The sequence below is a fragment of the Xiphophorus hellerii genome, chromosome 4 (genome assembly GCF_003331165.1).
Source record: "Xiphophorus hellerii strain 12219 chromosome 4, Xiphophorus_hellerii-4.1, whole genome shotgun sequence".
NCBI classification, from domain to species: Eukaryota; Metazoa; Chordata; class Actinopteri; order Cyprinodontiformes; family Poeciliidae; genus Xiphophorus; species Xiphophorus hellerii.
The window spans coordinates 15325373-15348895 of NC_045675.1; the positions used below are offsets into that span (position 1 = coordinate 15325373).

General features: G+C 38.7%; 1 protein-coding gene across 4 annotated transcripts in view; it reads right to left on the reverse strand.

Moving 5' to 3' along the window:
- Positions 1-23523, reverse strand: part of LOC116719030 (heterogeneous nuclear ribonucleoprotein C-like) — a 42063-nt gene that overhangs the window by 1737 nt on the left and 16803 nt on the right. For 2 of the 4 annotated variants that reach the window (XM_032561382.1, XM_032561384.1), the window contains exons 3-7: positions 8868-8942; positions 8043-8093; positions 3533-3708; positions 2670-2783; positions 74-207 (exon numbers count right to left, since the gene is read on the reverse strand). In XM_032561382.1, the coding sequence (XP_032417273.1) occupies positions 74-207; positions 2670-2783; positions 3533-3708; positions 8043-8093; positions 8868-8942 (550 nt within the window). The remainder of the gene's footprint in view (positions 1-73; positions 208-2669; positions 2784-3532; positions 3709-8042; positions 8094-8867; positions 8943-23523) is intronic. The other 2 variants (XM_032561383.1, XM_032561386.1) reach the window with 1 other exon arrangement.

Genomic DNA, 23523 nt, shown 5'->3' on the forward strand with positions numbered 1-23523 from the left:
GCCACTTGTTCCTTAGTGGGGCAATGTTTGGGGGGGTTTCAAAGAATACAAGCAACACATGATTGTCACACACCTTCATGTCGGGACTCTCCCTGTGGATCCGATGGCGGGAACTGGGTGGGGAGAGGGAGGACAGGGAATGCTCCGGACTGCTGGCCGTCACCACATAGGACAAGCTGAGCGGACTGTCCTCTCTCAGCGGAGACTCTGGAAAACAGGATGAGGGAGATTATACCTCTTGGAGATGAGGAGCTAAAATGAAGGATTTTCGGTGAAACAGTGTGTAGAAAACGAGCTGTGACCGGCTGGCTTTTGTAGCGGATGACAGGCAGACCATCAGAGTGGAAGTGACGGGATGAAGGACAGATGTGAAGTGAGTGGGAGGGAGGTGAGAGGCGGATAGGATGCATGGTGACGGACAGACGAGTCAAATGATGGGGGGATAAATTAATATAATGATGAAAGCTATCAATCCATCAAGGTCACTCAGCTGCATCTCACACAAGACGTGGATTGCTCCACAGGGACTCTGTGTGTCATTTATGTTTCTGTAGATTATCAGTTTGTTTAAAGCTACAGTTTAAAGTCAGTTTGCAAATAGGATCACAGGATTTTGGCCCTTTCATTTGCATATTAAGCGCCTTGCAAAAATATTTATTTTGACTTGAACCTATTAACTTCTTTTCATGTTAAACCAAAAATGTCACTTTATTTTATTGAGAATAAATGTGACACACCAACACAAAGAAGTGTATAGCTGTGAGACAAAAAGAAATTTACAAATGTTTTTCCCCAATTTTTTTTGTCAACTAAAAATCTGGAAAAGTGAGGCATGCTAATGCAACCCATTCTCACTCCCAACTCGTCATATATTGACGCATGGGACGGTCCGTCCTCGTCACATGTTGACACGCAGGGTACCCCTTTCGCGTCAATATGTGACACGAGGTGTTTTACACTATGCCTTACCGTAATTTTTGCCCTAAACCTAACCAAATCGTTGGGTTTTGAAGGTTCGGCAGCGGTTACAAGAACCCTTCGCGTGAAAAATCCACGTAAAACATGTGACCTGCCCAAATCGTCAACATGTGACGCCGATGGACCCTGCCCAAGTCATCAACTTGTGACGCGAAGGGGGTACCCTTCGCGTCAATATGTGACGCATGGTCAGAAATTGTCCTAACTCATCAATATATGACGAGTCGGGAGTGAGAATGTGTTGGCTAATGTATTCAGCTACACTTTATCCTGCCATCTTCACTGCATGGCACCATGACTTTTGGGATTTGTCTCGTCCACTTTTTCATGTCAAGAAACTGAAATGTCTTCTTTGCATAAATCAATCTCATTCATATTGGGTGGAGAGTTGCGTCCTGACATATATTGTCAATTAGATGTACAAACTTTACTAGACAATTCCACCACAAGAACTTGCTTTAATCCACCCCATTCAAACCAGTCGTGGTTGCTCAGTACCATTGTCCTGCTGTGAGGTGAACCTCCACTCCAACCTCAAGGGTTAAGCAGCTTTTAAAAAGTTTTCTTCCAGAATTAGCCTGCACAGTATTTAACACCATTCATCCTTTAAAATATGATCAGTTTTGCTGTCATCACTCAACAAAACCACACCCACAGCCTGATGCTCCTGTAGCACATTTTAAGAGTGGGATATATCATTTTTTATATAAACATCATGTAAAGTAAATTTGTATGACTACAGCATCTTTTCCCATGTTTGTTGTTTTATTTTTCTTCTAATAGAGGCATCTTTCTCTTCACTCTTCCAGTAATCCAACATTTGTTACGTGCACAGGTAATAGATGTTCTCTAAAAAAATAAAATCTCTACCCCTGATGTGGACCTCTGCAGCTCCTCCAGGTCGGCTTTTGGCTACTTCTCAGATTAGTGCTAGCCTTTCGTCAGTTTACAGGGAACAGTCTTGTCTTTGGTATATATGCAGTTTTCTCTCCATTTGAGAAGCATCAATTAAAGGGTGGCTATAAAATGTTCAAAGCCTGAATGTTGTTTTATAACTTAACTCTGCTCTAAACTTGGTTCCTTGGCCTTCATGGTGCTTTGTTCCTTAATATGCCTAAAAATTAACATTTAATTCCACACATTTGTTGAGCTAACATACCTGGTGACTTCTAAAGGTAATTATTTGAACTACATTAGTCACATATCAAATTTAAAAATGTTTCTGAATATTTTTGCAAGGCAGTCAGTGTTGCGTTTGCAAGCTGGTGTAACTAATGATAAACATCCACATGATGGCAGCAAAATCCACGCAGTACTTTAGGTAGTGCTCACATACTGTAGTTTCCTTATCTTACTCCATATATTGCTTAAACTATAGCTGTGTTAATCCACTGTGGCTAGTATTCAATTTGAAGCATATCATTACTGGACGATGGAAATAACGGACTGATTAGTTGAAAGAGTTGTGGCTTCATTCATGCATCATATTCCCATCCTCCTCTGCCCCTGCAGCACCAATTCTGAGTCATTATGGTCTGGACTGGTGCCTGCCAGGACTAAACCAGAATGAATCTGAAAGTAGGCGCATCACACTGAGTCTGTTTTAAAGCGATTTTGATGCACCAATAGATTATCTATCGTTTGATCTCAAATCCGTGTGCCTCCGGCGTCGTTCTGAATGAGTGTCTCACCTTTGTGGTCGTTCTTCTGTGTGTCCATCCTGTCAAGGCTGTCAAGAAGCCCATCGATCTGTGTCTTTATCAGAGTCAGCTCTTTTTTAATCACCTGCAGCTCTTCCATCCCCACTGAAGGAAAGAGGGAGAGGGAGGTAAGCGACAATAAGAATTACAGAACCTGAAGTGCCTTTCAGCAGAGGTTCAGGTCTAGCTAGTATTTTAAAAAATTGCTGCAGCTTGGTTCAGCAATGATAATGTATTTTAGGAGGAACAGTGCAGGTATTTGATTAATACTTTACATCAGTATGTTTATGTTTCAGGGTATGTTTTCTCATATGGCCTATATGATATTTTAGTTTGCTCAAGTATTTTCAGGCCTCAATCACAAACTTGAGTTGAATGTTTTTTGGGTTTTTTTTTTACCATATTCCCTCATTCCATCCTCCTTCATCACTAATCCCTTCATCCTTCACAGCGCTTCACTTATTCCACATTTTGTTATATTACAGCTTTATTACAATTTGTATTAGTCATCTCTGCAACCAACTTCCTTAAAGTCTGAACAAACGGTTGGCTGCTTTAAATCAGAACTAACATTTACTGAAGCTACTCCAAAGATTTAAATACTTTTTTAAACAATTAGCTGTTTTCATATTTTATTTCATATTTGCATTTTGTTGCTTTTGTTTATTTTTATATGATGTTTGCACACAGTTTTGTCATGTTTTCTTCACCTTTGGTCCTTAATTTATAAGAGTTGGAACCTAAAGCTAGCTTCTCTACCAAATGCTTCTGTTATAGCTACAAGGTAGTATTTTTTTCCACACCGTTTTTGAAAAGCTTAAGTGAATCTGCCTGAGCCCATTCATATTACTCACACTTGGCTGTGTTTGAACTTGTGGAATGGGCTCTTGAGCTCTTAGAGTGGGTTCTGTCTCGACTGCGTCTGTGCCCAGTGGAGTAGGAGTAGGAGGAGGAGCGGGATCTCTTGGCCACACTTGGTCCTGAAGGGACAGGAGAGAGGGAGGCTGGCACACGCTGATAGTCACACGCCCTGCAAATTAAGCAGACAAGACAGTTTTCAAAGTAACTTATATTTAATTGTGACTGTATGCAACCAGTTTTGTCTGTGTAGCAAGTAAAGCTTTGTTACGGTCTAGTCCAAGTGAGACGGAAGCAACACATTTAGCCACAAACAAGAAAAAAAATCTAACAGATTCTGAACTAAAATATTTCTGAGATCAGGAGAAAAGACCATGAGTCTTATTTCACTTTTCTCAAATTTTAAAATGATTTATTTTTAGAAAACTTTACTAAGCATATGTATTTTATAAGAAGCAGTTAATTATTCTTTAATCAATAAGAACAAGTTTCTTCTGACTGTAAGAGATCCTAATGTTTTGGCACAACTCACCCAAAGTCCCGACTTGATTCTGAGTCTGACAGAGAAAATGTGTCGAGAGCTAAAGATTAGGGTGATGGCAAGGAGGCCTTCCAACCTCAAAGACTTGAATTTCATCACTACATAAGCAATAAGCTAGTCAGTACATATTAATAGGGTTTAATCCTGTTATGCCATAAAAGATTTTCTATTAATTACTGAGAATGATATGGTTTTTGACATGTCACTCTTTAACAAAATGTAAAAAAAAACAAAAACAAATGAATAATTTTTGTTATTTTTTTCAAAACCTGCAACTCTTTTTGAAGTATTTTACTGTTTTTTAGAGATGCTTGTCTCATTGCCTATCAAAAAAAACAAAACAAACTTGGTTGCAGAAAAAATATTTTACATTTAAATTTACCACAGGATGGGCAGCTTTGAGCCCAACTCTATGTGTAATAAAGCTCAATATTTCTGATTTGTTCAAATCATTAATGGCCTAAACACTTTCAATTATTTCGTCAATATTCAAAACAAAGTCAAATGCGGTAACATTTGTTCTACTGTACTCAGCCAAAAGCAGCAGACTGTAGACATTGAAATAAATGAAATAAACTAGGTAAAATGAGGAGGCAGCTATTAAAACAAATACGCATCTTTGCACTGTTCCTTTGTTTTTTTTAATTTTGTCTCCAGAGCAAGAGAGTGAAAGTGTTTCCTCTGGCGCCGGCCTCCTCTCTGCGGACCGCTCCATGTCTCTATCTGTCACTGAATGTAATTGGTTCTGTCAGGGCCAATCAATAGCGCCCCGCCAGGCTGGTAGTGCTGCAGACAGCGGGTGTATCACAGTCAACCTCTATAGTGGTTACAGAAATGACACTTTGTGCATAACTGTTTCTGTAGAGAGAGAAATACGGTGGCGATTTAAAGTAATAAACAAATAAAAAGAAAATCCTCAGCACTCACTGACCCACTGAGTAGGTGAAACACAAGCCACAAGATCAAAGTTCACCATTTAGAGCTCTGTCTGCACTCAGAGTATTGCATCAGTAAGGACAGTCAGTAAAAAGCAGCTTAAAGTAATTATTAATATTTTATTGCAGTAACATACGTCTCACACTGAAAAATGTTGTAAAAACCAGCAGAAAATTACACAACAGCAGCATTTTTTTATAATTTATACTTCTTAAAGTTGATCAGAATGCCTAGAGACTTTTAATTATTAATCCACATCTTTCGGGGGGTTTTTTCCTGGGTAGAAATATGTATTATATGATATAGTGATAATTTTCTATGAGCCACTAGCCTGGATGAGTCTGGACATTTACTCATCTCTTGATGTGACAAAATTGGAGCCCAGACGCAATTCAGACTTTAAATATATTGGGCAGTAAAGATGCGAAATCAGTTTATCTTGAAATATCTAAAAATCAGAAGTGAAAATACTTTTTCCACAGCGCTTTGTAAATTAAATCTGGGTATTAATCAGAAGCAGCGAGCATCCAAGAAGAGAACTGAAATCATGATGGTGAAGTACTGTAGATCCGCTGATTGAGTTGTCATTGAGTCGCAGAGCTGTGAACTCATTTCTATGTTTTGTTTTCTGAGAAGCTGTGAATCCTGGCAATGAGACCAATGGACATACTGCGTCGTTCTGCACCTCCAGAACAGAGCGTCGTCACGTGGATGAAGTGCATCAGGACATCCTAACTGAGTGAGTTTACGTGATTTGAGCACCAGGGAGTCTCGTTCTCAGGGAGCATCGGGAGAGACGGCAACCAAAGACTTATTGGAGTTTAAAGGCTTTTCGAGCGGTTTGCAGGGGGCAGATACACAACGTGATGTTACACCGGCTTTGAAGTGTCATCCCAGAGAAAGGAAGCTCAGACAATGAGAGAAAGCAGACGGGTGAGGATTACAGAAAAGTGTGTGGGCGTATGTGTGTGAGAGAGTGTTTGTCTCTGTGGATTAGACCGTGCATGTAAAGCAGCTTTGTCAGCTAGAGCTGTTATCAGTGTGCTGAAAGACACTTTACTTTTGTGTTTGAACAACAGGACAGTCCACCAAAAGACTAATTTCTCTCATCCTCACAAAGTGACGCTGTCAACAACAAACACTGAAACACAAATGCACGCATCATGCATACGCACACGCACGCATAGACTTCGCAGATTTAAACCGAGAGGGATATGCATATAAAAATAAGTATTTCATTTTTTGCCATACACATTCACACACACGCAGCTGTCTGTAGTGTTAGCCAGTAGCACGGAAAATAATCAGGCACTGTGTTAGACACAAATTGAAAATCAGTGGCGAGTGTTCCCCCTAAACAGAAAGAAAATGCAAAAGAAGAAAACAACAGAGAAAAAAAGACAGTGGAGCAAAATTGACATTAATTTAAGCAGCTGATGAACAAACTTAGAAAAAAAGAACTGATAGAAGGAGATGCACATTAACCATGTGTGTTTGTGTATAAGTGTCCTTATGTATTGTGACCGTTTCCTGTTATTCAGATGTGCTGAGTGCAGCAGTTAAGAGTTTGAGCCTGAGGGATGGAGGGGGCTCCCAGAGCAATTTTAGTAGATGACTGATTACACGGAGCCACTCACCACCTTGTCCACCCGACTGCTGAGCTTACAGTGCAAACATTTTAACTGCTCAGCCAAGAGTTTATGATACTTACTCAACAATAATGCTTACACAGTTTTACAGAGACATGTTGTCAACTTCTCCAGGCAGCGAGACAGAATGAAAATCAAAAGGAAAAAGCTTCAAGTTTTCCACTTCCGTTTGAATTGTGAGACAGTTATTTTTTGTTTTTAAGCATATGCACTGACTGATGGCACTTTTTAAATTTTGTTGTTCTTGTGACAATGACAATAAAGATTTATCTTATCTTATCTATCTTATCTTCTCTGATGTTCAAATCTGAACTATGAATTGGTTGGAATATCATCACTTGTGGATTTATATTTTTCTTCCTTGTTTATTCATTAACAAGATATGATAAACTATTATTACACCATTTAAATGTGTTGGATGTAATAATGCCCTTGAAAATTCTTGACTGATTATAGAAAATGTGAATGTTAAACTACAAATGAACCATAATTGAACTAGAACACTAATTAAAGATCAAGTTTAATCATATTTGATAATACTGATTTGTGAAAATTCCTGTATTTTTACAAAATTTTCTGTTTGACATTGTAAGGCATCACTTTAAAACACATTGATCTAAGAGTAGAGCCTTGTGGGATCCCTAAGGCAGGGCAACCTGTTCCTCGTTAAACTTTAATATGTAAGACATGACAAAGATTGGGTATCTGATTTAAATCTGGACTTTGAAAGGGTCCTTCTGACAGGAATATGTTTATCTTAACAGTTATTAAACTTTTAGGTCTAATTTCATATTGTTTTTAGCCAAGAAATTGTCCCTCCTCAATATAAGCAGGTCTTCTGATGGTTACTACTTGTAAATGGGCATGTTTAAGTGGAATAAATGTTTCTTCATCCACCCATTGGCTTACACCTTACTAATACCAAAATCTAAAACCAGATGCTGAATAGGGTTTGCTGTAAAGAACAACACACATTCCTGCAGTAAAGCATGAAAACATCTGAACAAAGCAGTTCTTAAAAATCTTCAAAACATTTTACTATCATGGAGCCACCTTTTTGTTTTGTTAGGCCAGTGTAGCTGCGTCTTTTCCCTTTCAATCAAATGTCTTTTATTAAATCACACGGTGTTTTTATCCAATCCACAACCAGGAATTGTGCGGACAGCGGGTTTGCAGCGGTCTCTATAAAGGGAACTGCATCTTTTTCAGGTTTGCAAATGTTTAATGCTTGATTGTGACTACTAAAAGCCAATACTAAACCGAGACAGAAAGATGGACAGGCTGAACGTAGACAGAAATCAAGACCGTAAAATCTCGTTGCTTTCTGTGACACACAGACATGCAGTGAGGTGTGTGAGAGACCCGACTTTCTGACAGTACCTGTCGTAGTAGTCCTCGTGGTAGCTGTCGTAGTCCAGATCAAACTCTGACCTGCAGAACAGCGAGAGATAAAGTCAGATCAGATGATTGGATAAAATGCTTACAAAACTTTGATGAGGCACTTTTGTTGCTGCTGTCATTGATTTCAGTTAAAGGCTGTAATTTGTTGAGGGGTTAGTGGGTAAATGTGAGAGTAAACACAGTTTTTGTTTTTTGCTGCAGCCTCTTCATCTGGAAAAAAAACACTGCGCTCATGGTCTCCAGCCAGCTGAAAGAAAACACTGGGTTTTCTTTTTCTGCTGCGGCATCCAGGTGGAAAATCCATAAAAATTGGATCGCGCTGCAACCGTATCACCCACTGAACACATCGATGTTTGAGCTTGCTGTGGTGAGCCACGAACCATGAGAGACGGGAGGAATGAAAGGCAAATGAATGATGTGACAGTTAACTTATAAACGTTGGTATAGTTGATGCATACCTGTAAAAAAAAAAGGACTCGAGGAAGAGAGAAGTCACACTAAGCTCCAGCGAGAGCACATTCTGGTGTGTCAGACCTCATCGTTCCTCCCAAATCCCTGCAATGAGTCTCTATTAATCCCTGCATGTGGCTCACCATCCCTCAGTCTGCTTCTCTGTCTCACTGACTCTGTCCTCATCATTATGTCCTTCTTTTTTTAAACTGACTTCAGTCTCTGAATTAAACTACAAAACTGTCCTTAAATACATGTTTAATAAATGTTTGCATACAAAGTGACTGAAAGCAAAGACAGAAGCTGATGCGGTGAAGATACCGTAAAGGACAGGCCACTGTGAGATTTCTCTACTGGTTTGTCATGAATCCATAGTCATCTGAACATCCATAAGATCTAGGAAACATGTCCAGCCATGGTTGTGCTGCACTGGAAGAAAAATCAAATAACTGACTCAAAAGATGTTTTTTTTTTTTATATATATATTTTTTTTCTCCGAAGAGTTTTTGCGGCGCTAGTGGCTCGTATTTTTTCCACAGTAGGCAGACAGGAAGGAGGGTGAGGAGAGGGGGGAAGACATGCGGCAAAGGTCGTCGGGACCGGGAGTCGAACCCGCGACGTCCGCGTCGAGGACTAAGGCCTCCAAGCGTGGGGCGTGCTAACCCCCTGCGCCACCACAGCACGCCCCCAAAAGATGTTTTTTAATGAGAATATATGACGAATAAAATGTCAAACGAAACAGCAAAAATGGAAAATGTTTCATCCATCCACGGACACTTTCGAAATCAGGATAAACACAAAGGAGCAGACAAAAGTCTGACATTTTATGCATTATTTGATTTTGTACAGATTATTACGGACAGTGTTATGGAACCCAGTAGCTTAAAAAACAGCAGTTTTATGGCTACTCACCAATATCAACCTATTCAAGTAGCTTGTTATATAATTTGTCTATCCATTGTCTACACTGGATTATCCTTTGTTGACAAATATAAGAAAATATTGATGAAAATGAAAATATTAGCATATTTTAACTGATGTTGTACTTACATTCACCTCATATTTTTGTTTGTTAGAACATGAAGAGCAATAAACTAAATTTAATGCTGAAGAATGCGCTGCATGTTATTTTTGTATATTTAAATATAAATTATAAAGATCCATTTTATATTGCTCATTTTATATTAGCAGAAATTGATTTTTGAAAACTTCCCTCATATCTTTCCTACTGAATAAACAATCTGTTTATCAATTTTAGGTAATGACTCATTGTTCTCAGCCTCTGTCATATTATTAGAGGAAGCTAAAGTGAGCACTTCACATTATTAAAGTCACAAAAGTGTTCAAAAGAAATGAGAAAACAGCAAAGGGAAAACTCTCGCAACCTATTTGTGTAATTGTGTGAATCTGAACTCTAGACTCGTTTTGGATCAGATCGTAATCACATTTTCTCAAACTCTGCTCTCACTGTCTGCACTGTCTCATGCCAACTAGTTTGCTGAGCTCATGGGACAGAAAACCTCCAAATAATTTATAGCAAGAGCTCATTTACTACAAATATACTGTGCAATTTCAGTCCAATTTCAAGGAGGCCTTTTTGTTGTCCCACTTCATACAGAAATGATCCTTGCGTTGTTGTAGCTCTTTCCGTCAAGCTACATGAAACATCTTTGTCTTCCATTTGAGGATTCAATATTATGAAGGCATTTCTGGCCTTTTACATCTTGTTCCTGTAAAAAAAAAATCCATGTGGAAGAGGAACCGAGCACAGAAACAAGCTGCAAATCCTCAGCTTCTCAACTAGGCTGACCTTTGTTTTTCTGAGTGGATTCATCTTGAAGAGAAACAGAAAATAACAGTCATTGAACGAAATCCTCACTGAAGGGGAACCGAACTGCTGCTTGGTTTCTGTTCAGTGCTTTTCTTTGTGGATTTCTATCTTGGGATCGAGTGTTTGCTGGACGAACTGCCATTCGGTAAATAATCTTTTTGGAAAAACAATAACATCAAATAGTAATAATAATTCATTTGTTATGTTCTACTTGCAACAGTCTGGCAGAACTACAAATTATTACTAACAGAACTCAAAAGTGCAGAAGAAATTGCACAAAATACCTTTTTAGATTAATTCAGTGGTCGTTTCATGTGGGATTAAGCAGGTCCTGTGACCTGATCCTCTCACAGCAGCATAGATTAGGTTTACTATTGTAATAAATCAATTTATTGCTTATCCCTTTGTAGCAGGCACTCTTGAAAATGCATCTAACCAGGATGCCAATGTTACATGTCTACTAAATGTGTGAAAACAGTATAACAACACAATCTTCAATGCAAGCGATGTGAAAAAAAAGACTGAAAGTCAAATATTTTGAGAATAAATGAGATGTTTAAAATAACCAATTTTATTTATAAAGAACTTTAAAAGAACCACAGCAGAAAGAAAGGGCTGCACATAACTGTGCACCATAAACATACGAAACTAAAACATATAAACATGACGTAAGGTGATAAAACATTAAACACAAATAAAACAGATTTTCGCTGATGTTAAAGGAATAAAAATGGGTTTCAAGACCAGTTTCAAAAGTAGGCCATGAATAAAGCTCACTAATGTGGAGGGGTAATTTATTCCACTGCTGAGGAGTTGCACTGGTGAAGGCCCTTTCCCTCTAAACTTCCTCCTAAACCTTGTACCTGCAGGAGGTGAATGCATTGCAAGAGCATTCAGGCCTTTAAAAACGAAACAAAAAAAGTAAAATAAGCTCTAAAATTAACAGGCAAACTGTGGTAATGTGTTCAGTTTTAAAAGTACTAATTAAAAGTGTTTTGAACCGGCTGCAGACGAGGAGGACTGACTCACCCCAACATAAAGTCTATAGCAGTGATGAAATAAAATCCCTGTTTCAAAGAGTTGCCAGAAAAGTTTATTTTTTCCAATTCAATTCAAAAATACATTATTTATCCAAAGGGGAAATGAAATGTTACAATCTAAGTGTAACACATATTAATCTAAGGTTCTTCAAAGAGTAATTGCAGAGGGTTGTGGTTGTGGGAAGGAAGGATGTTATGTAGCAGTCTGCATTACAGCAAATTTGAAGAAGAAGCCTCTGACTGAAGACACTTTGCTTTTTTATGACAGTCTCGTAAAGAGGATGCTCAGGGTTATCCATAATTTTCTTGATTTTATTTTTACCATCTTCCAGAGATTCCACAGTAGCAGTAGTAGTAGAACAGAACCATTTGATAAAATTGTAAAAGCAGGACTTTAAAACTGGCCTAAGTTTAAAATCATACAAATTGTCAACATTTGGTTTGATAGTCCAAACGTGGACTCACTGGGACCACTTGGTCCAAACACCATTACCTCTGTTTTCATTTCATAAAAACTTAAGAACTTCAGGGCCAGTTAAGCTTAAATATCGTAATGCTTTTGCAATGACAGCACCACCCTTACATAACAGGTAATTGTTTGGTCAGCGGACAGACCAATATTTAGTGTGATAAATTTAACTGTGCATAATATCATAAACAAATATTTAATTCTTCATTGTTTGTAATGATGGCCAGGTATTGTCGCTGAGTTGGAGTAATGACACGTTGTCAGAGTTTTCACTTGATTTAGTGGATATAAATCTTCCACAGGTAAGGACCGCCCCTTTAAACAACAATTACATGCAAAGAAAGCAGCCAAGCGCCTCGGCCAGCAGAGAGAGAGAACAGCAGCAGATGGACAGCAGGGTCACTAAAGGCTAATTAATTTCTTTTCATAATTTCTCAAGTGCCAAAGCAATCCATTAGACGTGCTTGGCAATAAATCATCTTGGCCGCAGCGTGCCTCTGTGTGTGTTTTGTGCACACCAGTAAAACGGCAAGTAGCTTTTGTGAACAGGACATCTCAGAGATTCCTTCCTTCCAGCAAGCAGAACTCAACTAAGGCAAGAAAACATCAGTATTTTACAGATTCAATGGGGGAAAAAATCCCTGGAAGGTGTTTGGGATGAAGTATTGACATGTTTAAATGGTTTAAAATTTGACAGATGCAATAAAAATGTAGGTGACAGAAAATCAATGACTGGCATTTTTCTTTTTTTTCTCTCATTGATTTTTTGGACACTGCGACATCTTTGGTGACAAATAATCATTCATTCTTTTATGTTAAGGCTTTGTCCGATTAGAAGATTGGTTGTACTATTTTTGATGGTTATATTTAGAATCGAAGGGATATTTAAAAGTCATAATATTCTTACAAAGAAAATAATTTCAATAATAGGAGATTAGATCTTCAAACTGTGTGTTTGTTTTAAAGACTCAAGCCACAAAGTCAAACTCAAGACTCTCAGGCACAGAGTGGCAATCTCAAAAATTAAACCCAAAATGGACTTACTATGCGCCAATCATCTTTTGAGATAACACTTGTAAGTCTAATACTCAGAAATATTGCAGATTCATTACTGCATGTTATAAATAAATCTTACATTGACTAATTAGTTTTAATAATTGTCAATATTGAATAACAGGAAATGTGTTACATTTTGCCGTTTTCACTATGCTTTGTGCTTGGTAGGTCTAATTGCATAACTCCTTGAGAAATACATTTCTCTTGCACCGTTTATAAGATTTCAGCACTTGTACCTGATGACAATGTGTAACATTACACATATTTATACAGTATATCTTACCTATCTTTTGCAATCTAAATATGCTCTACAGCTTTGAAAACTATACTGACTGAAATCTCTCCTAACCTGCTGGAATTGGTAGACAAAGTTAGAAAAAACGTTTCTAAACTGATTTAGTATGAGTGTAACAGCAGGAGAAGAACAATTTGGTTTTATTTTTTAAAGAAATTATTCACTTTTCTGTTCGTTAGCATATAATTAAGTGCCTAAAGTCACTTAATTATAGAAAAAAGTTGATTATCTTTTTATTTCGTCAAGTTTGAAAATATCTCACTCTGTCAGAGATTCATATTTTCCAGAGAATAATGTCCAACTCTCAACTTCAGATGAGAAGCAACAAAACATCTTTATCCCTATGCTCCTCCAGCTTACACTTCAAACCACTATGTTTTTGCTCAAACTATGTGGTGCAGTCAGTAAATCAACATTGACCTTGGATTAGAAATAACATACCAGAAACACTTTCTTACTCAAATCAATTCTAATTGAGATTAATGCTGCACTCACAGAGAACAAGACTCTAATGCAAAGTTTAGTTTAAAATCATAATCTCTCTGCCTCTTCTGTCTGAACTGCTGGACTGAAAGGCATATTTGCATTCTTCCTTTATGTAATAAGTCACACAGTAGCTTTGGGAATGTTTAATATTTGCCAAACATAATAACCCAACAGGATCAAGTTACAGTGTGAGTGATGAAAATGTGTAGAAAAGTAAACTAATAGAGTGATTTTGGTTTCAAGTGAGGAATGGAGTGAATAACTGAAAGAACACAAAATTATTGCGATTATTATTCTTCAGGTTTTCTCTTGGTGAATTCCTGTTGAAACCTAAGCTGTGACTTTTTGAGCCTAACATTATTTATGATCTTATACAGATTTTGGTGGCTATGTTACCTCCTCACCTTAATGTTTAACAAAGCTGATTGGTGCTGATCCGTTGATTTGGAGAGTTTTTGGCGGGGGTTTTGAGAATTTTTGTCCTTCATTCAAATGATCCTCGCCTCTCTGGAAGCCTCCTCTCAGACCAGACACCTGATGAGCCATTAAGGAGGTTTTGGTGTAAGAAGCTAATAGGTGCAGCTGCAAAGTAGCAACGAGTTTTGTCACAATAATGATGGTCTTTATATGAACAATTATTCAGGAGAGCAAGATAACATTAATTCCTTTGAAAATGAGCCTATTCATTTAAGAAGGTAGCTCTAATAGCTGAGCTAAGGATTCATTTGGGATAAATAATGGAATCCAGGCAGGCAGGCAAACAGTTTCTGCAGATAGATGGTCAAAATTAAGCAGTGGGTATCACTCCACATTCTACCTTTGTGACAACAAAAGGTTTGTGTGTTTTGTTTCTCATCAACAATCCTGACATCAATCCCCAGTATCTGATAAGGTCCAGTGGACATGAGTTAAAAATGTGTCTCCCATAATGCATCACTACTTGTTTCCTGCTTTCCGAGGCTGTGGTGGATGCTGAATCTAGTTACCACAGCTCCTAAAGCACAGTGGTTTACATAATGTGGATGAGCAAAATCTCAGTTATATAAAAATGTATGGAAGGCATAATGCAGCACAACAATCAAGAAAGAACACAACCCACACCTACACAGAGAAACTGAAAACAGCATGAGCGGAGAGGAAAATGAGATTATGTCTGAAAAACTATGCAAAGCCATTTTCCCCCCTTGGCTTTAAAAGAAATTAGAAGAAAATTGGGAGTGTTGGTGGACTGACAATTAGTGGAGAGACGTAAAGAGAAAGAAGAGAGACTGTTGGATTTTGACCATGATCAAAATGAGAGCAGAGAGGCTTTGATGAGGGAGGAGAGGAAGATAAAGAGAGAGCTGGTAGCTTGTTTGCCCTCTCAGACACTCTCTAAGGACAGACTCTGAGCTAATCTCTGTCCGCTTCTGCTTTCATTTAATCACTGCCACTATTTGTCTCTCTGCTCCGCTCACACTCACAGTACATTTCTCTTAACTGCTCTTGTTTCTTGTAAAAATATATCAGTCTCCTTGCACAGGAAACTGCCCTTTAAACACACTTATATGCAATGAAACATGGATTACAGCCATTTGTGCAGCTTTAATATTTAATTTATCTTGATTGTTCAGCAATACTGAATCTCTGAAAATGCATGCAGCATATTAAATACTTTTTATAGATTTTTTTGTACCTTTTAATAAAAATCTGTACTGCTTGTTCTGTTAGAAGTTATAATGACAAGAGAAAATAACTTGCTATATCTTCCACATGGATCCATTTTGCAGTGTTTGGTGCTTGTTGTGACCTTGTTTGCTGTACATTTGCAGCACAATATAATTTCCATAGCTATTCAAGGGATAATTTATTATTATTCAAGATAGATGTAACCAATGTCTTAGCAACTGGTGGACTTTAAGTGTATGATATATATGTTTGGCTTTTTATACATTTCTTCTTCTGACAGTTTTGGTCCTCTATAGAGATCAAAGTGTTGTCAAGTATTTGAATTGTCCAATCAAGGACAAAACCTAAATCCAACTTAGAATAAGTCTTGAAAGTTGCTATTCACAGACTGTTGGCTGATCAGTGAAGACGTGTCCTCTGGAGTCATAAATCAATACTTTGTCTGACACTCCAATGGACATGTCTGGGTTTGGCGGTTGCCAGGACAACAGCTCCTCGCTGAGTTCATTGTGCTAAGTGTAACATTTGGTGGAAGGAGGATTATGGTGTGGCACTGTTTTTAAGACTTTGGGTTCAGCCCCAGGATTTTTTCCCACTCAAATGAAGTCCTAATGAATCAGCACTAGCAATGCTCCTAACTTTGTATGAACAGTTTGTTGAATGTCCCTTCCTGTTTCAACATGACTGTACAACAGTTCATAAGCATAGTTCATCAAAACATGGAAGAGTATCTGCTGAGGAAGTAGTTTACTGGCTTATACAGTCTGGATCTCAACCAGAGAGAACAACTTTGGGAAGAATTTACGTAGAAACTACAAGTCACATTTTCTCATCCAACAACAGCGTCTGACCTCACAAATGCTCTTCTGGGAGAATAGTCAAAAACTCACAAACGGGTCCAAACAGGTGCAAGGAGTGGTTCAACATCACATTTGACCTTATGGGTTAGCAATGGGATGTCACTCAAGTTCAAGTGTGTGAAGCAAATATTTTGGCAATATGATTTCAACCAAAACATTTGGAATAAGCTGAAAAAGCATTGGACTGCAGCTGAACAGAATCTACAGTTGCAAAAGATTTGTTTGCCATAAGAATGGATTTGTTCACTTTTCTACATAGATGAATAGGTAAATTGTTATACAAAAACAAATTGCTAAACCTATGATATTGTATTATATAGCCATATGTACCATTTATTCTACCAAAACTATCTTACTTATAGTACTACAATAAATATATGCAATAACACAGAAGTACCTGCAGAAATATACAAGGTTTGAGCCAAACAACTTTGATATTTCCAGGGAAACAACTTAAACATGCGGTGATTACACACTTTGCTGCTTCAATCAATGACACATATTGTGGTAGCTAATCAATAGTCTGGTTCTACGTATCTATTACTGCTTGGTCCACTGGCCTGCAGAGTAATGGCAAGCCAAGGAGCTCATAATTTAATTCCCAACAGGCATCAAGGTTAAATTACAACCTTGGAAAAATTTATTCACTCTGAGAAATGGCAGCAGGTTGGTAAAGGCGGTGTGTCAGACTGCACTCAGTCGTCCTCTCTTTACTAAACAGCTGACAGTCCTTCGGGTCTGATTGCAGAGTCACAATCAGAAAGAGGCACATTAGATTAGTTCATTGATAGAGAGGAGCTGCGAAGTGCTGCAGCAGCAGGAAGGCACTGAGCAGACCCCAGAAGGATGGCAAAGGCGGCGCATAAAAGACAGAACATTGCCGACAACAGAGAGGATGTAGGTTTTTTTTCCCTGACATCTCCCATCACATCCATGCAGATGACATCCAGCTGTATGCATCTTTTAAACCGCACCAGCTGGATAGGCTTTCCACCCTCGTCCGATGTTTATCTCGGATCAGCGACTCGCTCTCCAGCAATTTTCTGGTTTTAAGTTTCAACAAGGCACAGACCTTGGTCACCCACTTACTATAATCAATCAGATTGTTACTTCTTTTAGCCGGTAATCAAGTCATAAGTCATTTTATATGGATAAAACATGTAGGAGTTACAGTTACACTTTCCATCTACGTAATTTCTTCCTCTCTACTAGATTCAAATCAGACGATAGCAGCAAGCGGCTCTTTGTTTATGGTGTTAAAACCGTCTCCTCTTAGAATAGCCTAATTTTCCTGCTTTCAGTCTTGAATGAGCAGAATAATAGATTCTTCTGCATGACTTAGGACCATCTGCACAAAACTCAATATGTAACGAAATGAGCGAGCGGTGCATCTTTTTACTATTTCTCCACTTTGAAAACAGCTCTTTAATTAAAGCCTGTCTGTGTGCATGTTGTATTTCTGTTTGAGACGGCCATCATGCACCAACGAAGAAACTGTGAATTTACTGGTTCATCAAAAGCAGTGGATATGAAGAGAAGTAATTGAAATTTCACAGATCACGATTTCTGGTGCCATTTAACAGCTTTACACCATGAGATGATAAGTTACAGTCAGCGTGGCTCAGTCTGCACCCTTGGAGAGTGCGAGGCGCCCAGACGTTCTCTAACAGGGTCCCCGTCACAACACAGCTAAGCTGCCAAGTTAAAAGGTTACTGGAGGCAGCCGGGAATAAATAATCCTTCCAGTCTTTAAAGTTCTTGCAAGTCCCTGTGTCATTGTCATGTCCTGGACTACTCTATTGTCCTGAAATTAGTGAAGTATTAAAAGCTAAAAGTAATTTTGGCTCAGCTGCGTGAAGGGCAAAGCAGCACAGTTATACTGATTCAGTCATTTTCTTTCACCTTAACGTAAAGTAAAATAGAAAAGGAGGAATAGCCAAGAACAAAATGTGATTTTGTCTTGAATAAAATTAGGTAATTAGAAGAGAAGGTGAGTGTTTAGGGACATCCAGTACAAACAACATGCTGCCATTCAGAGCTGTTCTCAGGAGAACCATTCTTGGTATTCAGCTTTGATCGACAGGACTGACATTTGTTGAGTCAACTTCCGACTGGAGTCTGCAGTCCTCACTGGACAAAACTTTAACCTCAGCTAACATCTAGCCCTGCTCTGTCAATATGGTCTGTGTATCTTAGTCATTCCTGTTAAGACGGAGAGATCAACAGAGTCAAATATCTGTCAAAGGAAGGCAAGAGTCCAAGTCTAAGACTTCTGAAAAATAAACAATCCAGTTAAAATACGCTATATGCATAATGGAGTGATGCAAGACTAATGAAGCATAACAAAATGAAGAAGCAGCATAAAATTGTTCAGGGCATACACTTTACCTTTTATAGATAATTACTGGGACTCCATTTTAATAAAATTGCTGTTTTGAGTTTTGGTCTGAAGTAAAAAAAACACAGAGATGTAAAAAGTTAGAGATCTTTTTTTTTCTTTTAGGAAATTGAGATCATTCAACGCTGCAGTTTTTCATCCGTTGCTTTAGTATAAACTGCTGCAAATTTACAGGATTATAAATCAATGGGTAGTTCCAAATGATGACACAATTGATCACACACACCTTTTAAAATTGATTTACTGCTTGTATTTCCCAAGTTTTTTTTATTTTTTCAAGTGATCCATAGCCCAACACTTTTGTTCTTTTATACATCAACAATATTCTATAGATTTTGTTTTAGAGGGTTCATTATTTCATGCCTTAACAGCATATTGGTATTGCAGTACAATCTCAGTTCAATCCAAATTTAAACTGAGATTTTTATGCACGCTGTACACTCCTCTTGGCTTTTTCTGCCATGTTGTCCTCAAGCAGAGTGAAGGGGAACTTGTAGGGTAAGTGGTAGAAAGTAGATAATATGAGTCATTTTGAACAGTAAGAGACGATTTTATGTGTCTTTAGAACATTTTCTGGTAGAAACATTGAACTATTTTTAATGGTCTCCTGGCTGGAGTCTGAACCAAAATTACAGTATATGTTAATGTTAAAAGACAAACATTAACTGCCCACAAAAAAATTACTGATTTAAAATCAGACTACAGAACATATGTTTCTCCAATCCTTGCTAAAGAAGATGAGCAATGATGCTAAAAATAATTCATGCAGTAAGTTCATAAGGGAGGAAGACAGCAAGACAGCAAGCTCCCTGTTTTGAACTGCCTGGTTCACATTGACAATACATCTCACCAGTGAAGTCTACAGAAAACCCAAACATTTGACCCAGTACTTTTTTCTTAAATGTTACCACCCACTGGAACATAAACTGTCCATCATTACAGCTCTACAGAAATGAGCCGAACATGTCCGCACAAGGAACATAATCACATCAAGAAAGCCCTTCAAACCCGTGAATATCCTGTAATAAGCCATCCAGGATTTCAAGAAAATGCTAAAGATAAAAGATACTGAAAGATAAAAGAACACCGTCATTACGTATTTTGTTAGAGTACCCGAGAATCTAAAAACGATACTTACCAAACATAATATTGCTGTGAATCTGAAACCTAACAGACCTCTGAGACAGAAACTGGTTCATACCAAGGATAAAACACCCAAACTCAAGCTCAGCAGTGTTTATGCAGTTACATTGGAGAAACCAAACAGCAGCTACACAAATGAATGGTCCAATGCAGGAGAGCAAATTCATCGGATCAGGAATCAGCTGTTCATTTACATATCCAACATTCATTTCAGGACAGCAGCATGCACATTTTGGACAGGGAAGATAGGTGATTAAGTGAGGTAATCACCTATCATAAAAGTCGATAAAATATTGAATCATTTTGAATAGTAATCGCCTAAGTTAAAGACAAAAACCGAAACGGAAGAAGAGGCCTCAGATTTCATTTCAGCTGCTACTCTGCAGCTCTGACTCGTCTTCATAGGAGATTTTTTTGCTATTTTTGCTATTTACAACTTGGGACATGTGACCATCATCTAAAAAAAGCCAGGGTTTCATCTAATAACACCACTTTTTTTCTTTTATCTTTGTAATACGCCTTCAGAACTGTAGTTTAACAATCCACTTGTGTTTAATAGTATTGTTGCACTGGTGTAGACTATATTAATAGGTAAATAATTTGCGTTTTGGATAAAGTTTTTCCATTTTTCTCTCTGATTTGGGTGCAGTTACTATGTTGCTTAGAACCTGGTCTCAGTACAATATTAACCCTGTCAGAAATACAGCAACCCCAGAGCCACAGACATAATTGTTAATCCAAAATACTGATGCCTTTTTTTCTGCTTCCAACATATGAACTGGAAGTACTAATCACTTGTTTTACAATCCCCACACCTTGACAGGCACATTTTTTTAAAGTGAGGTAATCACCATTATTAAACTCAGCTATCACTGTTTTCATTTTTGTTTTGACAAATGCATCAGCAGTTATTCTGCTGTAATAGCATTGTTAACTAGAAGGAATGATGGAGCCCCCTTGCACCCAGTGACTCAATTTTCTTATACTCAGATGCTCATTTTAACTCCCCCTTCCTCCCCTTGCTAACCCCCATTACCTCTATGTGCTGACAGACAACTTTTGCAGTCCAAGCCACAGAAAAGTCTCTACTGCTGCCTCCCAAATGCTGACATACTCAAACACACCGCTCCCGTCCCCTTCCTCTGCCCTCCCTGAGTCGCTCACTGCTTTTTATTGCCTCTCCCTGGCCCCTGTTCTATCTTTGTGTCGCTCAGCAGCTTGCTGTGCCGTTAAAATGACCTCTGCTAGTTTGTCGTGTGTTTCGGTCCCTGGTTGCGCTCTGTAAAGTCACTTTCAGCATCATTCTGGTGACCTGGGCAGTCATCGAAAGAGAGAGACAGCACTGCAGGGTTCACATTCCCTCAGGAGCAAAATGAACGCACTTAGCATGAGACAGTAATGAAAGCAGTTTTTTTTTCCATTTTAGCAATTACGCACATAGAAATCTGTGAAATGCACATTTTCCTATGTGCAGAAATGTGGCTTTTTGAATTTTTATTTTGTGTCGTAAGATGGTAAAGTGGAATGGCTCAGGGTTAAAGCAGGCTACCCATGTATCATATTTCTCCTTTCTCTACGGCCGTCACAAGTTCGAATCCTGGCCTGTTAACTTCAGCTGCATCTCTTCCCCCTCTCTTACAACCCACTTTCCTGCCAATTTACTGTGAAAAAAAGACAAGTAGAAAAATCCTTTAGGATAAAAAACATTTTTTAAAGGCCATTTTACTTTCCAGAGCCTGCTCAGTATGAAGGATTGCTTCAAAATCAAAGAATAGATGCCATCAGGTGGGTTTCCTTAGACTTTATTTTTCTTCTACCAGTTGCATCAAACTTGACTGCACTGTTTTTAAGCTACGATTGAATTAGAATGTATTTAATAGAATTTCAATCCGACTGTAAGATCAGTTTGAATGTTCCTGTATATTAATTGGATTTGTTTGTTTTTTGAAAGTCCCTAAGAAAACCGCTATAAAATATTGCCAACCAGATTTGTTGCCTGGGAGCAAAATGGTTTAAAAAAGAAGAAAAGGTTTGAACATTTTTTGCACCGTGTTGTAAACTACAGTACCTTGACTCAATTTTTCTAAGTTTGAGACTCCACTGAAAGTCACTTTGGGACTGCTGTTTATAAGTGTTGTTATTTTTACTGAGCCTGAAGTGGCAAGTTGCTCCCCTAAGCTGACTGAGTGTCTAAATGCAGGCTGGTATTGATCGTCCTTCCTCGGGCCTTTCACACAGCCTCACTGAGGACACATTAAATGCGTTATAAGTCATTAAGAGCTCCGGGCCTTGAATTTCACCCGTCTGGCTTAAAAATATATCGACATATTATGCTCGGACAAAGTTTGTATTTTTCCAGGTGCCCTGTAGGTGTGTAAGAGCACCGGCATCTCTGCGCACCTCGCCCTCTCCTTACTGTGCTGAACACTGGGGAGCATGTGTCAGCGCACGGCTGGGTTGGGAACACGCAGAGACATTGAGTCTGTGTGTGTGTATAGGGAACAGGATCGTCCTCTTTCTGCCCCGGGGGGCTCAGAGCCCATTTCCTGTTGTGCAGTGTGATAAGTTTCCCTGTCAGATCCTCACAGCACCACTATATTTCTGATAAGCTCCACTGCTAGTTTTCCCGACCTCTGGCACAGAGATCAATTTGAGATTGATTCCGAATGCCCTGCTGGGCCGAGCTGGAAGATCAATTTGAGATGGATTGTTCACGCCAGGGGGGCAATGACACGCAGTGCAGTGCTCACTAGCTTTCTCTCCCTCGCTTTCTTCACCCCTCACGCTCCGTGGCTGCTGTTATTTCTATTCCATCTGCATTTTTCTCTCCTCTTTGCTGCTCTTTCGTTCAATTGTTTCACACTTGTCCTTCGATGGTCCTTTGCGTTGCACCCTGCTTGTCACTCACCTTTCCACATTAATCCTCATTTATGCCTTCTGTACTGTTTTCCACCTGCTTCCCTCACTTTTGTCCTGGCAGCTGAAGGTAAGGAGTAAGGATGGTGATGACTTCATTAGCAGACGGACAAACCTGCACAGATAAGTCTGCACATGGCTGGGTGATGCTTTGAGCTACAGCAGTGGTTGGGATGGAGGATGTTGGAAAACTTTTAATACCCTGAGAGTTTTTTTCACTATGTCACATAAACTTCAGTGCAACCTACAATATTTAAAACTAACCTAGTAAAAAAAAAGAAAAGTCAACCTGTGTATAATTTAATCTCAGTATAAGTCTAACATTTCTGTGAAGATTTAATTTGTTTGTCAGAGAACAAACAGCAGCACCAAAATGACCAAAGAACACATCCAGGCAGGCTCCAGGAAAAGTAGTGGAACAGTTCAAAGAAGGCTTGGATTAAAAAGCTTTAAACATCACATGGGGCATTGTCCAATCCATCATCTGGAAACTAAAGGATTATCCCACAACTGAAAACCTGCCAAAAAACGGCTGTCCACATAAACTGACGGGCCTGGAAAGAAGACCTTTATTCAGGGAAGGAGCCAAGAGGCCCATGGTATCTCTGGAGGAGCTGAAAAAGCCCCACTGGAAGGGAGAATTAACGGAGCATTTTGTTCTCCATAAGCCTGGCCTATATGGAGGGTAAAAAGGAGAAAGCAATTATAAAAAGAAAGGCATAAGAAGTCATGTTCCTATAAATAAGGTCACCTAAACATGTGCTCTGGAGGAATGAGATAAAAATTCAACACTGTGTGTCATCTTGAGCATATCATCCTCACAGTGCACCATGGTGATGGCAGCGTCA